Raw genomic sequence first — 17,237 nt, 5'->3', positions numbered from 1 at the left:
TTCAACTTCACCTGCTGGGTAAGCTGTTCCACAGTTGACTCCAAGTGAGCCAGTCTCACTTCCTGTTTCTTTAGAGCAGCGGCATTGGCAACTTTCTCCACTCGTAGGCCACCTGCAAATAAAAACTTCTTCAGGACACTGCGCTACTACTAAAATTTCACTTCATCTTTACAATCACCAAACAACAGTCCATGTGTGAGTGGGTGATATTTTTGCAGTCACCTATGGTCTCATTAAGTGATCTAATGTGGTTCTGAAGGTAAGCATTGTCTGGAGAAACAGGAAACGCAGGGGTAGGATTGATGGAAGTGTTGACGGTCTTGGAAGACTCCTCTAAACGCTCCTCAAGATTTCGACATTTGGCCTTCAGCTCCAGAATCTTTTTCTCCAAAGCCTTAGTGTAGTCTGTAGACCCTGAAACAGATACAAATCGCTGTCAAACAACAGGATGGAGGTTTAATGTTCTAACAGTATTGAAAGTAATACAATTGCAGTATCCATGCAGTAATAAACATCCACTATAAGAGCTTCACGATTTATGCAGATCTAATTTATTTCCTATTATATTTAAAGTGGTTATATGTAAGGAATTTAATTTATTATTGCTTTTTGTTATTCCAACGTGTAAACTACTGTACATGCAACACAACAACAACAACAAAAAACAGTCCTCGACTTTTAAGACGGTGAGACACATCTGTCAAAGGATGTAAACTATTTTTTGTGGAGAACTATGGATGTTTTTGCCTGGAACATGTAATGTACTGTTAAAGGGTTAAAGGAAAAATAAATGTTTATATAGCCAGACCTATATCAATAGCTTATAATGTCAAAAATATTTATCAGTGTCCTTTTAGTTACATAATCTGCCGACAAGCTACCGGTAAATTGTAAATTATGATCAGATGCTTTCTTAACTACTGTTTTCTTTTCTGTTTGCTTATTTTACACTGTTGTTTAATATATTTTAATAATAACTATTATGTTATTTTTTGGGTCGTCATGGTAGCACAGTTTGTAACATGATCGCCTCACATCAAGAAGGTTGCTGGTTCAAGCCTCGGCTTGAATACAGAGGTGTCACTCTAAGAATGCACAGATCTATAGTGAAAGCATTCGATTACTTTAGTAATTGTTTGTGCTCATTAAGGGGCAATGCGCTGGCGCAAGAAGGTCGCTGGTTCGAGCCTTGGCTGGGTCAGTTGACATTTCTGTGTGGATTTTGCATGTTCTCCCTGCGTTTGCGTGAGTTTTCTCTGGGTGCTCCGGTTTCTCCCACAGTTCAAAGACATGCGGTACAGGTGAATTGAATAGGCTAAATTGTCCGTAGTGTAAAAGTGTGAATGAGAGTGGATGGATGTTTCCCAGAGATGGGTTGCAGCTGTAAGGGCATCCGCTGTGTAAAACATTCAAAGAAGTTTAATGAATGAATGAATGAATGTGCTCATTTAAGAGAAACTTAGTTGTGTTTAAAATAAAACACGCAGGACGGACACGTTTGCGTATTATTAAGTGTATTTGTCTGTTTAAACACACCCGAATCCTAAAGTGTCCTGCACGCTCGCTCCTCTTTAAATGGCGTGTATAGAAGCTGATCGGGCATCAGTTTATCATACGGAGCATGTCCATCAGTCAGCGCTTATACATGCATTCGCTGATTCAGTGGTTACATATAAATGGCGATGATCATTCATATGGTCATTTAATGAAACAAAAGTGAATGCAGACATTTACATTTTTATATTAATTTTATCATGCTTTCAAGATTAAAAATCTATGAGAAATATGGGAAAGTACTTCATGATAGGATGATAGCAAGATAGACCAGTAAAATACAAGAGAATCCTGGCAAAAACGGGAGGGTTGACATGCATGAAGTGAAGAGAAAGTGTTTGTGCAAAACAGTTTTGCGTGGAAACGCAAAACATCTTTGTGAGGGAACGCAAAAACATTAAAAATATACTTTTTTATTACTGCTTTTTTTTCTCCCACCCAGTTTTTTTTTCTTCAACCCATTTTTCCCCCACCATCACGTCCCTTCCGGGTCTCCGTAAAGTTTTAAAGTGAAAGTAACGGTATCAATCTCCCAAATTTCTATAACAATTTCTTTTCATTCTTCTAAAATGGGTGATTAGATTGAAGCAATGATGTGTAATAGCCTTTTTGTTTTACTTTAATAAATACAAGTATTTTTTGTTTAGCCTCTTTAGCTCAGAATTTCTCTTTAAAATACTAATCCTACCAATAATTTCTCAATAAGTACTGAATCTTTAGCACACCTCAAAACTAATCAAATTCAAAATATGCATTACATTTGTGATGTATAAATTTCACTTGCAGCATTAATGAAGTATCGTATAGGGGAACAGTTCCTGAAAAAGGGGAATATATGTCATAAATAAGCTTTCCTCAGGTCTGATTTTACCTGCAGTGCTAGGCTCTAGATTTGTGGCCGGTCTTGGAGCTGCAAGCCTCTGTTTGCTCAGGATCTCCATCTCTTTCCTCATTTCAGCCACCACTGCTTTTAGAGTGTTGTTCTGCTGCTGGAGTCTCCTGATCTCCTCTGATGGAAAACTGCTGCCATCTATTACAGATGTCTGTTAAAATGATGGTACTGTATGAGATAAATCAGCTGCCACTAGGTGGAGGTAAAAGATTGTGGCATGATAACCCACTTTTAAAGATCTGAATTTGCAATCAGTCAACAAGATATAGCAGGACTGAACACAATCATATGAGTGCTTAAAAAACATGGCATTACTTTACAGTCAGGCTATGGTCACCGGACAAAATGCCAGCTGGCAATTTAAAGTGCTGATACGCAAGACTAGTCATGCTGTGCCGAATATATGGATGCAGCCTTTCCTTGCACGAAATGTCCAGGGAGATTGTGAACTTTCTAAGTAACATTATGTTTGTGGCCAAGCATCTTCTGCTGGAAAGCTATTTATAGTCTCTTAAAGAAACACTACACTCTTTTCAAATATAGGTGCATTTATAGGTAAAGGCACTCTTGAGTTAAACTGTATAGTTTAAAAAATTTTTTTTATCTATTCGGGTCATTACTGGGTCTGGTGGGAGCACTTTTAGCTAAGCTTAGCATACACTCAGGTCACTTTATTAGGTACACCTTACTAGAACATGGTTGGACCCTTTTTGCTTTCAGAACCAAATCTTAAATCTTAATCTTAATCAGTCTTAATCCTTCGTGGCATAGATTCAACAAGGTACTGGAAATATTCCTCAGAGATTTTGGTCCATATTGACATGATAGCATCATGCAGTTGCTGCAGATTTGTCGGCTGTACATCCATGATGCGAATCTCCTGTTCCATCACATCCCAAATATGCTCTATTGGATAGGGTTCTGGTGACTGTAGAGGCCATTTGAGTACAGTGTACTTATTGTCATGTTCAAGAAACCAGTCTGAGATGATTCTTGTATTGTCCAATTGTGTTGAGCCTGTACAAAACGTAACCTCAGTTTCCTGTTCTTAGCTGACAGGAGTGGCACCCGGTGTGGTCATCTGCAGCTGTAGTCCATCCGCCTCAAGGCTGGACGTGTTGTGTGTTCAGAGATGCTCTTCTGCAGATCTCGGTTGTAACGAGTGGTTATCTGTAGTTACTGTTGCCTTTCTATCAGCTCTGGCCATTCTCCTCTACTCTCTGGCATCAACAGGGCATTTGCTTCCACAGAACTGCCGCTCACTGGATATTTTCTCTTTTTCTGACCATTCTCTGTAAACCCTAGAGATAGTTGTGCATGAAAATCCCAGTTGATCAGCAGTTTCTGAAATACCCAAACCAGCCAATCAAGCACCAACAACCATGCCGCAATTAAAGTTACTTAAATAACCTTTCTTCCCCATTCTAATGCTCGATTTAAATTGCAGCAGATAATCTTGATCATGTTTACATAGCTAATTGCATTGAGTTTCTGTCATGTGATTGGCTGATTGTTCTTAGCCATATCGGCCTAGAAAATAGACCTTTAATTTTCTGTCAGTCTAAGTACACTTTTAAAAAAAATGTTAAGTGAGATGCTAATCTGATTCTGGATCTGGAATCTGGATCTGATTCGATCGAATTATCCATGCAAGGATGAGCTAAAAGCGTTCCTGTCAGTCTCAGAGATCTACTCTCTGGATTTAAAAATGTTAAAAACTCAACTGTTTAACACTAGGTGACTTGTGATATAAGCCTATTTCCAAAAAAGTGGAGTGTTTCTTTAAATGTTTTCTTAACAAATGACCAATGAAACAGCAGAAAAGGTAGATATAAACATTCAAACCTCTTTTTATTTCTCAGTTAAATTTGATGTATAATTTCAAAATGGCTGTAATAGCAATACACCCACTGGATTCCATCTAATGCTTTACTAAATGAGTAGAAGAACAAGTTATATATTAAATAAATGGAACATTATGAACATTGGTATAATGTCTGCTGTGTTAGTAAAGCTGTAATTTAACCTTCATTTTCCAAAGAACTAGACAGGCAATCTCTCAGGGGCAACTCAGGGTCAGATGACTTGCTTCATGTACAGCATGACTCTTGACACTTGGCAGGAAACCCAGAGAATTGTTGGACAGGATCCCCAGCAGATCTTTAACTGTCATCATACCACTTTCTTTTCTTTTTTCTTTCCCAAACGCTAAAGCTGATTTTAAATGGTAACCGGTTCCTATACGGGATTAACTTTTATTTTGACTGGTGTAACAGAGAAAGCTGCATGTGGTCTAACCTGAAATCCAGTTAGTGCTGGTTTGTTTCCACACAGAGCCTGATCTCGCTCTACAGTGACACTTTGAAGCACTGTCATCGTCTCCTGCAACTCACGTTCCTTCTCTCTCAACTCAGCAGTCACCTTATGAGAGATACTCAAAATTAAAAACATAATACCTTTACAATCTTGTACAGAAATCAAAGTACAGGGGCTTGTGGGACACATATTAGCAAATATAGGTAAGGCCTGGACTAAAGAGTGCATTTGCATTTTCTTAAATTTGTATTTATTCATTCATTTTCTTTGGCTTAGTCCCCCTATCCATCAGGGGATCCAACCGCCAACTTATCCAGCATATGTTTTACACAGCGGACGCCCTTCCAGCTGCAACCCAGTACTGGGAAACATCCATACACTCTCATTTACACACATACACTATGGCCAATTTAGTTTATTTAATTCTCCTATACCACATGTCTTTGGACTGTGGGGGAAACCGGAGCACCCGGAGAAAACCCATGCAAACACGGGGAGAACATGCAAACTACACACAGAAATGCCAACTGAACCAGCTGGAACTCGAACCAGCAACCATCTAGCTGTGAGGTGACAGTGCTAACCACTGCGCCACCATGTAACCCCTTAAGTTTGTATATAACATTTTATTTTAGGGTTCCTGACTATGCAGTAGCTTACCTGGTCTCGGGCCTGAGTAAGGTTTTGGATGATCTCCTCGCTCTTCAGGTAGTGCTCAGAACGCACGTCCTCACAGCGTCTCTCCCAGTCCAACTCTAGCTGAACTCTCTTCTGCTCCAGTGCCTGTTCCCTCTGCAGACCACTTGACACCTGCTGCTTGTACCTGACAGAAACACACTTTTTTTGTTTAAAGCCTGTGTGAAATCTAAATTTACAATGATTATTTTGGTAGAGTACATTGTTTTTTTGGTAAATTCATGCAAGTAAAAAATTTGCTTTTGTAATCTTCAATCAAAGTCTGATCATTTGCTTCTGCGTTTGGAGGGACGGTCCTTCTCTGTTGATGTCAGTTTGAAGCTTCAAATAGATATTTACATTAGATGTTGTCTACGGTATTGCTGGAAGCAATGCATCAATAGAGCCGTCATTTTAGTACAGGGTAGCGGTCTTTGAAATGAATGTGGGACCAAGGTGCAGTGGAAGACTGGCCATCCAGAGCCAGAGATATAAACACATATATACATATATCTATGATAAGTGATCGCATGGTCATTGCCGACAAAGAGTGTGTGTTTGTGTGCATGTAAATGTATTATCCTCCCTCCTGTTAAATTTGGTCTAATCCATGTCCTGAAGCACACCCCCTCTCCTGATTTTACTTCTAATTTTAACAGAAGGAATGATTAGTTTGTGAATGAATCCCCGTTATGAATGGCTTGTTCACTTAGCCGACAAGAATACAAGTTTCTAGCATTGCAGCATCTTGTTGTCATATTTCATTTACATTGTTTGCAGATTTTATTTAACCAGACTAACATAAGCCTAGTATTTAGTGTGAGTTGGTGACTGTACTATCAAAAATACTTGTTTAGCACAAAAGTTCACAAGATACAAAAACAAAATGAAATCTTACCAATGAAATGTTCTGCCTATGTGCATTGCTTTCTTTGTTAGCTCAATATTACACTCGTACACAGCACTAAAGTCCAGCATCTTCACATTGGTTTGCGGTTGAATGACTTTTAGCCTGGAAGCACTGTACAAATGTGGCGGCGCTACTGAAGCATGCTCAGGGTCTGTATGCGATATCTAGTGTATATATCTATGGAAGCTTCAGCCACGATATTCTTAACCACACCCCTGATACTGTTTGATATGAAGGAATGATGCTCAAAAAAGGAAGCCCCGCCACAGACTCAATATTCAGTTTTAGTTGGACGTACATCAACATACTGAAATAAATGTCTCGGCAACTTCTGGTTCACGTGGACTTTAAAGTAAATATGAGGCTGAACCAAAAAAATAATTAAATATCATGTTTCATGAAATTATTACCTACTGTAATTTTTTGATCAAGCACCTTATTTAGATCATTTATTAATGATTTTTTTTTTAAATTTCAGTTTTTTTTTTCAAAATATAATACTGTAACTTACAATATCCGAGAGTTTACAATAGCAATCAAGAAGTAGGAGAAAAAAATAAAAAATTATAAAAATTAAAATATAACTATTGAACAAAAACAGCAGGGTAAACAACATTGTAGGAGTGGTCTTGCATGCATGGTTACATACAATACTATATACACATACACGCATGCATACATCAGCACTGATTAATCCAAAAATTCTTTCCACTTGCTCCATAGACAAGCTTCTTTCTGTATTTTAGAGAGAAAGTAAAAGTTTCCATCTTCCATATTTCTACTATTGCTTTCTAATCTTCTAAAGTGTTGGGGTTCGCAGAATAATGATTAGTTCCTGATCAGGATACAGAAATAAATACAGAAATTAATACAGAAATAAAACCTATTGTTGGACACAAATGTGTTAAATTAATATTTTTAAGTGTCTGTTGGATTTATTGGACCCTAATTAGAATACAATCTGAGTATTATCTTTTGATATCCATATATGTGGACTTGTGGTCCGAATTTACATAAAACAGTTTTCCTGTCTGTTTTTAATTCATATATTACATTTACATTTTTTAAACATTTTTTGACTATCAGAGAGTAAAAACAAATTTTTTTTCTATTTTGGACAGTTAAAAATAGTGTTTAGGACATTTCATATGCTGCAAAACAGTTGAAGGATGACACAAAATATAAAACATTTAAAGTAATTTAAATAACCACTTAGGAGCTAAAATGTGCTGCCCACATATGTCCTAGGAGGTTAATGCTGTCACCGTGTTGCTGTCAGGCCAGTTGATGCTTTTGTCACGAAAGCAGCAATGAGGACCGGCTTGATCTGGCCAATGGCAGCAGGATTACAGACTCCGATGTGCTGTACGGCTCAAACACCAGGCGGAAAACTGGCATCGTGAAGTAAATACATTTTCTTCTTAAAGGCTTATATATTAAACAAATTTACAAAAACGAAAACAAAGGTGTGATTTACTCTTTTATCTCCTCACAAAATCTAACTTCAGTAACAAAGTCGAAACAACAATGGGAAAATGAACTTGAGTTGATCCTCTCAGAGGAAATTTGGCAAGACATTATAAATAAGATTCATTTAACTTCAATTTGTTTGCGACATTCAGTTTAAAGTGGTCCATCGCCTTCATTGGACAAAAGCAAAATTAGCAAAATTTTCACCAACTATAAATCCCCCATGTAATAGATGTGACATAGAAATAGCTAATCACACACACATGTTTTGGTCATGTTCTAAAATTACCAAGTTCTGGCAATTAATATTAAATTTTTTTTCAAATGTTTTACATGTAACAATTGACCCTTGCCCTGTTACAGGAATATTTGGTTTAATCACGGATCCCGGTTTAGACATTAATACCAAAAGCATGATTTCTTTTTCAACATTAATTGCTAGACGTCTTATACTGCTCAAATGGAAGGACAAATTTCCTCCAACTTTTAATCTTTATATTAGGGACCTTATGTATCATCTTACAATGGAGAAGATTAGGTACTCCAACAAAGGTTGCAGTCAAAAATTTAATCTTATTTGGCAGCCAGTGTTGACATATATAAAACAAATGGATCCAAACTTAATATTTTCAGTTTGACCATTGTTTATTTGTTTCTCACATTTTTTCCCTCCATTTTATTTGACTACATTTTAATTTCTATCTAAATTATTTTATTTCTTTATTTTACATTTGATAAGCCTATTGTGACTCGTTGTGTGCGTATATATGTACAATAGATGAGTGAACATATAATGGAACTTTTGTCTATTTGTATTGTATGTATGTATATATTGCGACAGAATGTAAAACAGATTAAAAATAGGCATAACATATTGTTTATAAATGGTGCTGTGGGGTGGGGGGCCTCTGTTGGAGCAAAGATCATTTGTCTCTGTTTTTCAAATACTTTTGAAATTGATGTTTTATTGACCAAAATGTTAATAAAAAGATTTGAACAAAAAATAAAATAAAATAAAAAAACGAAAACAAAGGATGTTTTTGCTATAATTGTAGTTAGTTTCAGTTTTGTATGTACACAACACAGTTTCAGTTAGTTCAAGTTTTTATTTTATTTTTATTGCAGTTACCGAAATTGTTTTAATTCTAGTTTTCGTTTTTTCGTTTGTTTTCGTTAACTATAATAACCTTAGTACATGACACTTTACTGACTATCTGCCATAACAACTAAATTTTGAATTTATTTATTGATATTGAAAAACAATTAAAATGTTGTGCAAAAGTTATTCATCCTGTGACCCCTCACCTTTCTATATCCTCTTTACACCTTTCCAGCTCTGCTCTCACTTTGGCCTCTCTCTCCTCTGCGGAAAACAGCTCTGTATCCCTGGCAACCTTTTCTTTGGAGACCTGCGTGATGTAAGTATCCCAGCCAGATCGAGTTGTTTCCAGCTGTGCTCTGAGCCTTCGGTATCAAAAAAAAGAGGTTCAGATCTAATGTGGATCTGGCAACAACAGTGGTACAAGCACAAGTCGAGGCTTTTAATCGATTACAGATGAATCTTGAAGCATCTGTGTTGCTACAAATGTAAAGGCACAGAAAATTTAGGAGCATTTGTTACCTTGAGGTCTTCAATTTTAAACAGGTTATATAATACTAATGTTTAGAAAGTCATTTTCAGAGACACCCACACATTTCCTCAAAATGTATTTACACTAATTTAGTCATCAGTAGGCGCCGCGGGTAATGCACTGCCATCTAAACACACAGATGGACCATAACATTTGACACACACACAAAAAAAGCAAATCGTTATGAGATAATATACGCCAATGTCAAATTTCTAAGCTGTCTTACTCTTGTATCTGCTGGTCTCTATGTTCCAGGTCATCTGAATGGGTTTTTTCCCTCCTCTCCAGCTCCAGGATCGTCCTGTCCAGTTGGGCTTGCAATTCTGAGGATTTCTTCCTCTCCTCTTGGAGATCCCTGGCATGAGCTTCTCTCAAGCGGTCCAATGCATCTTTGCTCTCCCGAGTCCTTCGTTCCAGCTCTGCATGCCTGCATATATCAATTTTCAAAACATCGAAGCAAGATATCAAGGCCTACAAGAGTAATCTGAGCTATGCATATTAAGCATGTCAGTTGCTCTCAATGAATGTTTAATTATTTGATTTGACTAGACTGGGTTGATATATTCAAGATGTAGTGCTACTTACTTCCTGTCGTAGGCTTCCTGTTCTTTGTTACAGTTGTTCTCTAGTTGTTTCAGTGTTCCCTCAAGCTCCTTTATCCTATAAATCAGTAATTGCAATCTTATCGTATCCTAAATTAAACAAAAAAAACTTTATTTACTAGTATTCGATCAGTTTACCTGGAGTCTTTCATTGCGGTGGTGTTTTTTAGGTCCCAGTCTCGATGCTGGATCTCTTTTTGAGCCTGCTGGTAAAGTTCTTCAGAGACCTGTAGGGCTTCAGTTGCTTGGCTGTGTGCTTTGGCATGGACCTCTAACTCTTTGCTCAATAGTTTTTCCTGGACAGTTTAATTCAGAAATTAAAATAAACTGTACATCACTCGGAAGAGCGGTGGCAAGAAGGAGGTCGCTGGTTCGAGCCGCGGCTGGGTCAGTTGGCATTTCTGTGTGGAGTTTGCATGTTCTCCCAGTGTTTGGTTGGATTTCCTCTGGGTTTTCCCCACAAGTCCAAAGACATGTGGTATAGGTGAATTGGGTAAGCTAAATTGTCCGTAGTGTATGTGTGTGAATGAGAGTATATGGATGTTTTCCAGTGATGGGTTCCATCTGGAAGGGCATCCACTGCGTAAAACACATGCTGGATAAGTTGGCGGTTCATTCTGCTGTTGCGACCCCTAATTAATAAAGGGACTAAACCAAAACAAAAATGAATGAATGAATGAACATCACTCATAACGAACGGATGTACTAATAATTCATTCATTTTCCTTCGGCTTAGTCTCTATTTTAGAGGTCGCCACAGCGGAGTGAACCATCAACTACTCTGGAATATATTTTACGCGGTGGATACCCTTTCAGCCACAACCCAGAACACTCATTCCCACACACACTCAGGCTCTTCCGAAAATTTTGTTTTATTCAATTCACCTATAGTGCATGTCTTTGGACTGTGTGGGAAACAGGAGCATCTGGAAGAAACCCAAGCAAACATGGGGACAACATGCAAACTCTACACAGAAATGCCAACTGGCCCAGCCGGGGCTTGAACCAGTGACCATCCTGCCATGAAGCGACAGTGCTAACCACTGAGCTACAGTGCCACCTAGAGCTATACTATATATTTACAATATACATCCTAACAGCTTCTAATCTTCCAGGAAGGCTTTCAAAAGTAATCAAGAACCCTGCTGTGAGAATGTGATGCCATTCAGATATGAATTCGAGCTCAGCCGATGACCTTTGGGTTACGGGTCCTTGCTCACGGTCAACATTCCAATTCATAATTTGTGCGAGCATTTGATTTGTACACATACTTTTAGTGACAAAATATTTAAAGCAACCGTTCTCAACCGGGAGTCAAGGCCTCATTGTCAGCAAATTATTTACACCGAAATAAAAATTCTGTCATGATTTAAACCTCCACATCTGTATTAGTTTCTTAGTATTGTGGACACACAAATATATTATAAAAATGTTGGTATTCTATTTATACAGTTTTTATATTTATACTACCCTAACCTGTCTAGTTAACCTAAATAACTAAGTTAAGCCTTTAAATGTCACTTTAAGCTGTATAGAAGTGTCTTGTAAAATATCTAGTAAAATAATATTTACTGTCATCATGGCAAAGATAAAATTGAACAGTTAATAGAGATGAGTTATTATTAAGAAATGTGTTGCAAAAATCTTCTCTCTGTTAAACAGAAATTGGGGAAAAAATAAACAGGGGGCTAATAATTCTGACTTCGACTGCATTTATTGTCATACTATGAACGTCAAAATTATAGTATAGTATAGTATAGTATAGTATAGTATAGTATAGTATAGTATAGTATAGTATAGTATAGTATAGTAAGCTGGTTGCCAAATTTCTTCAAAAATTGTATATGTTCAACAGAGGAAGAAATATCTGATCAAGATTCGGGTCAACTATCCCTTCAAATTTACTTTTTAATTTTACTTAATTTTTGTTACTTTATTGAATTTATTGAATCTTAAACTGCCATCATTTATGTTTTAATGCCATATCAGCAGCATTGGCTATATTCATGGCAAAACCTAAACTAAATATACAATATATAACATAAAATCATATCTGCTTTTTAATAAACATTCATTGAAAAACACCCCCCCCCATTCAAATAACAAAAACAACACTGAAAAGATTAATATACAATCTTTTAGTTTGATTAATGATGCATATTTTTAAAATCCCTCCAGAAGACACCTGCTCAAACATCCCTTCAAAGATTTCCTGAATAAAACTACACATTCTATGAAAATAGGTTTTATCATCCAAATATTCTTACACAGGTCAAAAGTTTTTCCCCTTTCAATGAATATGAGTAAGTCTTGAGTGAGCGATTCAACATCTCGTATGTACAACCTGATGAACGTATTAAGTTAATGAGTAATCTACAAATATTGGACAAGTGAGCCTTTGAGTAAAAAAGACTGGTCTAAACGACACTTGCAACACAAAGTTTGCAAAAGATTAAAAATGATTTGGATCTTACTTTGAGCTGACAGGAGAGAACCAGGTTGTTCATTTCATCCAGCTTCAAGTGAAATTCATGCTCTCGTTTTCTCATTTCACTGTCAAAATCTGCCATCATTTCCTGTCAAGGATCACAATTGACAGTGCTGTATATAAATGACACTTTTACTTTGTTTCATAAAACAATTTTCGCCAATGCTACTCTCACATTCCCCTGCCATAACAACACACAAATGTCAAAAGTCAAGTGACAACAACACTGAACAATGACCTATTTTTGAACTGACCTGAATGCGCCGCAGCATAAATAGCTTTGGTTCAGCGACATTATCTGTGATCCTTCACGGCCTTATCATTTTACTTTACAGAGTGAAGTGAGGATTGCTTTAGCGATTAGTTTACGCAGCTCAGCAACTAAGAAACTCCTGCCAGCTGGAATCCTTTTAGGTCAGTAGGTTTATTTTAAAAAACATACAATGCCCTGGCATTAATCCCAGGACATCCATTTTGTGGATTCATTTTTACGCCAGGAACAGAAACGTAGCTATAAAATGTGACTAATAAGATATTACCGATTTAGATTTTGTCACTTAAATTGAGGAATGGGCCACAACAGCTGTCTAGGTAATGAGGTCAATATATATACATTTGTTTTCATTTTAATTTGTGTCAGTATTTTAAGTGTGGTGGCATCTGTGTGCACTGTGACATCTTTGGCTATTTAGCTACATTTTGTTTTTTTCCAAAGTGTTTATTAAGCATCTTCTGCCATTAGCACTGTTGCTGTGTGTCATGTTAAATATAGATGTGTTTTATTGTGTTGTTCTCCAGCAAGCTGGTTTTGATTGTGAACACAACAAATGTGTTCTGTAAACAACACAGGGCTCATCAGTTTGACAATATCCCCCTGTTTCACAAACAATGTTTAAGGCTAGTCAAGATTAAATTGCATGTTTGAGCGGTCTCAACTCAAAATAGCTTGCGGTGAGATGTCTTAAAATACGTCAGTGTCATTTTTTTGTCTCCAGGTGGACACCAGTAATATATTTTTCTAAGGTCATTTAAATAGCCTAATATAACTAAGGCCTAGTCCTGGCTTAATCTAAGCCCCGTTAGTGAAACTGGGCCGATATGTTTGTCATCAGGCTTTGCTGTATCAATTATGTTGCAAATATACAGTAGTCAACATTTGAAATGGACCATCACATTTTGACCTAAAACTATTGAACAACACCTATTGTTCTAGGACAATTTTGAAACACATTTTTGATTCACTTCAAATGCTGACTACTGTATACTTGACTATTTCAAATTAATCTAATTTTTAAACAACGAACAATACATTCATAAGAAAATTTCATCAAATTTAAAACAGGGCTGCATTCGGGTCTCTGCAAACATTAATTCAATAACTTTGCTGCTTCTGTTCACTAGGCATGGAACGATAACTGTTTTCAAGGTATACCGCAGTTGGAAAAGTCAAGGTTTTAAAACCGCCAACATTTTCTGATAAAGTTCCAAAGGTGTGTAAGATTTTTTATTTACGTTTTTTATGCAGAAAAGATATCCAAAAATATCATTTTAAATTGTAAAGAAATCAGTGTTTTTAAAACTAATGAAGGCAGCATAAGTCAATGATTTATGTTAATTATTTAGTCTGACATGTTTACCGTTAACATATTTGGGAAATGTTTCTCAAAATAAAAAATACTGTGTTCAAAGCGGAAAAAACGTTTAGTTTTTTTACCCAAACTTTTAAAAAGAATATATTTTACTGCAGCAATCACAATACCGTTAAACTGCGAAACCGTGATATTTTTATCCAAGGTTATCATACTGTCAGAATCTTATACCCTCCCATACCTACTACTCACTCGTAGAGTGAATGTGGCTTTAATGCTCAATTCTGATTGGCTGAAATGTGTGCAATAACATTCAACGCAAAAGTAGTTCCAGTAAGTTCATCACCATTCTATAAAAATTGTGCTGCTTTCATTTAAAAATACACACAACATCAGATTATAATTTCAATAACAGCAATAATTGTCGATGCTGGCAAATGACCACGGTGTAAGCGGAGTAATTCATGGCCATCTGTGCATTAACATAATTAAAATGACAGCCATCCATAGACTATTTCTTACTACATACAAAAAGAAAATTCATTCATTCATTTTCTTTTTGGCTCAGTCGCTTTATTAAGCAGGGGTCACCACAGTGGAATGAACCGCCAACTTATCCAGCTTATGTTTTATGCAGCAGATGCCCTTCAAGCTGCAACCCAACACTGGGAAACACCACAAAATGAAAATATTGTACCTAAAAAATGAATTTGTATTTCTGTTCTGTTGAATATGTTCTTTTGTTTTGGGTTAATAAAACTATTACAATACCATTTCAACACTATATCAATACACCAAACATTTTGTGAAATAATATTCTAGTATTATTGCCCATTCACAAAACAAAGTAAACAATCTTGTTTGTGACTGCCATACCTGTTTCTGCAGTGCCAGTTCTCCATCAGATTCTCTAATTCGTCGCTGGAGATCTCGTCTCAGTGATTCATTCTCCTCCCTCAGCTTCTGAATCTCACTTTCCATTTTGCTAATAATTAAAAAAGAACAAATGTCATCAAAACTCAAAACAAACACTCAATTTAGAAATGGACATAGATGAGGAAACAAGGTCACACCTCTGGACTTTTTCTACTTTGACTCTATGCTCAACTCCTCTTTTCTGAAATTGCACTTCGATGTCCTCCTTCGCCCTCCGCTGCTCCTCTAGGGCATTCTGAAGCTTCGCTATCTCAATCCTAAGCTCACTGACCTCTTCCCGCCTCGCGCTCTCCTCCGTCTGAGCACGAGCTGCCATGGCATCATAACGCTCCAGCTCTTTGTCCCTTTCCTCCAACACACGCAGATTATATTTGAAGTCATCACGCAAGCGGAGGAAACGCTCTCTCTGGCCGTACAGCTCTGATGTGGCTTCATTTAGAGCAGTCTCCAGTTGCCGAATCCGTAAACCCTGAAGTTCTTTCCACTCTCTTTCTTTACAGGCCAGCTGGGACTCCAGGTCCACAGCTTCCTGCATGGTTATGAAGCAGATGTTGAAAAACCGGGGACTGCAAATCTTGACATCCTGTTAAGCAAATCTGTAGGCATATGAAGTGATTACAAAGTGGTCACCACAGGCTAAATAAAACCCCACATATAATAAAAATAAATACAGTTGAAGTAAAATTTTTAGCCCCCCTGTTTATTTTTTTCCCCAATTTCTGTTTAATGGAGACAATATTTCTTGAACACATTTCTACACTTAATAGTTTTAATAACTCATTCCTAATAACTGATTTATTTTATCTTTGCCATGATGACAGTAAATAATATTTGACTAGATATTTTCAAGACACTTCTATACAGCTTAAAGTGACATTTAAAGGCTTAACTAGGTTAATTAGGGTAACTAGGCAGGTTAGGGTAATTAGGCAAGTTATTGTATAACATTAGTTTGTTCTGTAGACTATTGAAAAAAAATAGATTAAAGGGGCTAATCATTTTGTCCTTAAAATGCTTTTTAAAAAATTAAGAACTGCTTTTATTCTAGCTGAAATAAAACAAATAAGACTTTCTCTAGAAGAAAAAATATTATCTGAAATCTGCAAAAATTTCTTTGCTCTGTTCAACATAATTTGGGAAATATAAAAGAAATAAAAATTCAAAGAGGGGCTAATAATTCTGACTTCAACTGTATATATATATATATATATATATATATATATATATATATATATATATATATATATATAATTTAAAAATTAAAAGTCATTATTGACACATCTTGTAACTGACTGAAATTAAATTTAGCTACCTTCCATTTGTGTCTATTCGACCAGAGAACTCTAATTCTGCTAACATTTTATACTGATATATATTTGATATTCTGCTAAACGTAAGTAACTCTGCAACCACATTTTGGCTTGATCTACTAATTCTAGTGCAACACTGTGCTAATACTATATACTCTAATGAGTTCGTTGGCACATAGTTACTAAGTTATAGTTTGAAATATGTATAAGTGTACTATCCAAATAAAAATTGTTATATTATTATATTAAATAAATAACCTTTACTTTTCTGAAGAAAAATAAATAATCAAACTGTAAACTATTTTTAGTGTGGGCTAGGGCTGCACGATATTGGAAAAATCTTATATTACAATATTTAATTTTTCTACGTTAAATATTGCGATATGAATACCGTTTCACAAGATGGTTTGACTAGCTCTGTATGATGTTTCTTTTTCTGGGAAGTCTAACAGTATTCAGGTACAGAAATTAGAATAAATACTTTTCTTTGTCTCATTTCTAGTACAAATATCTAAAGATTAAAATCAGATCAAGTAAATTGTTTTGTTTCCACTTTTAGAAATCTGCCAATGGGGTACGTAAAAAATAGGGTATGCAAAAAAAACAAAAAAACGTTTTGCTTTAAAATGTAGATATTTGAACTAGAAACAATACAAAAATTCTAAGTACAATTGTTTTTTTTTCAAAAATCATATAAATAATAAATACAATTAATCTTTTTTAACACCTCCAAACTTCATAATTTCTTATGCCCAAATTTTAAATCCTCTTTAAATGCACAGTCACAGGCCTTAAAAAACATGCTTTATACTTTTATATTTTACTAAAATTTCACTCTACTATGGTTAAACTTAACAGTGACTT

General features: G+C 36.1%; 1 protein-coding gene across 6 annotated transcripts in view; it reads right to left on the bottom strand.

Annotated features, from left to right (window-relative positions):
* The window catches only part of ccdc57 (coiled-coil domain containing 57), a 33,634-nt gene that overhangs the window by 10,869 nt on the left and 5,528 nt on the right, over positions 1–17,237 (bottom strand). For all 6 annotated transcript variants that reach the window (XM_087274522.1, XM_087274524.1, XM_087274521.1 and 3 more), the window contains 12 exon segments: positions 15,201–15,659; positions 15,004–15,112; positions 12,525–12,626; positions 10,189–10,346; positions 10,034–10,108; positions 9,675–9,875; positions 9,123–9,281; positions 5,423–5,585; positions 4,745–4,867; positions 2,426–2,597; positions 223–414; positions 12–112 (listed from right to left, as the gene is read on the bottom strand). In XM_087274522.1, coding sequence (XP_087130648.1) covers positions 12–112; positions 223–414; positions 2,426–2,597; positions 4,745–4,867; positions 5,423–5,585; positions 9,123–9,281; positions 9,675–9,875; positions 10,034–10,108; positions 10,189–10,346; positions 12,525–12,626; positions 15,004–15,112; positions 15,201–15,598 — 1,953 coding nt within the window. In that variant the 5' untranslated portion in view covers positions 15,599–15,659.

The sequence above is a fragment of the Danio rerio genome, chromosome 12 (assembly GCF_052040795.2).
Source record: "Danio rerio strain M-AB ecotype USA chromosome 12, GRCz13ab, whole genome shotgun sequence".
NCBI classification, from domain to species: Eukaryota; Metazoa; Chordata; class Actinopteri; order Cypriniformes; family Danionidae; genus Danio; species Danio rerio.
The sequence above is the reverse complement of the archived record's forward strand: the minus strand, read 5'-3'. Positions and strand labels throughout refer to the sequence as shown.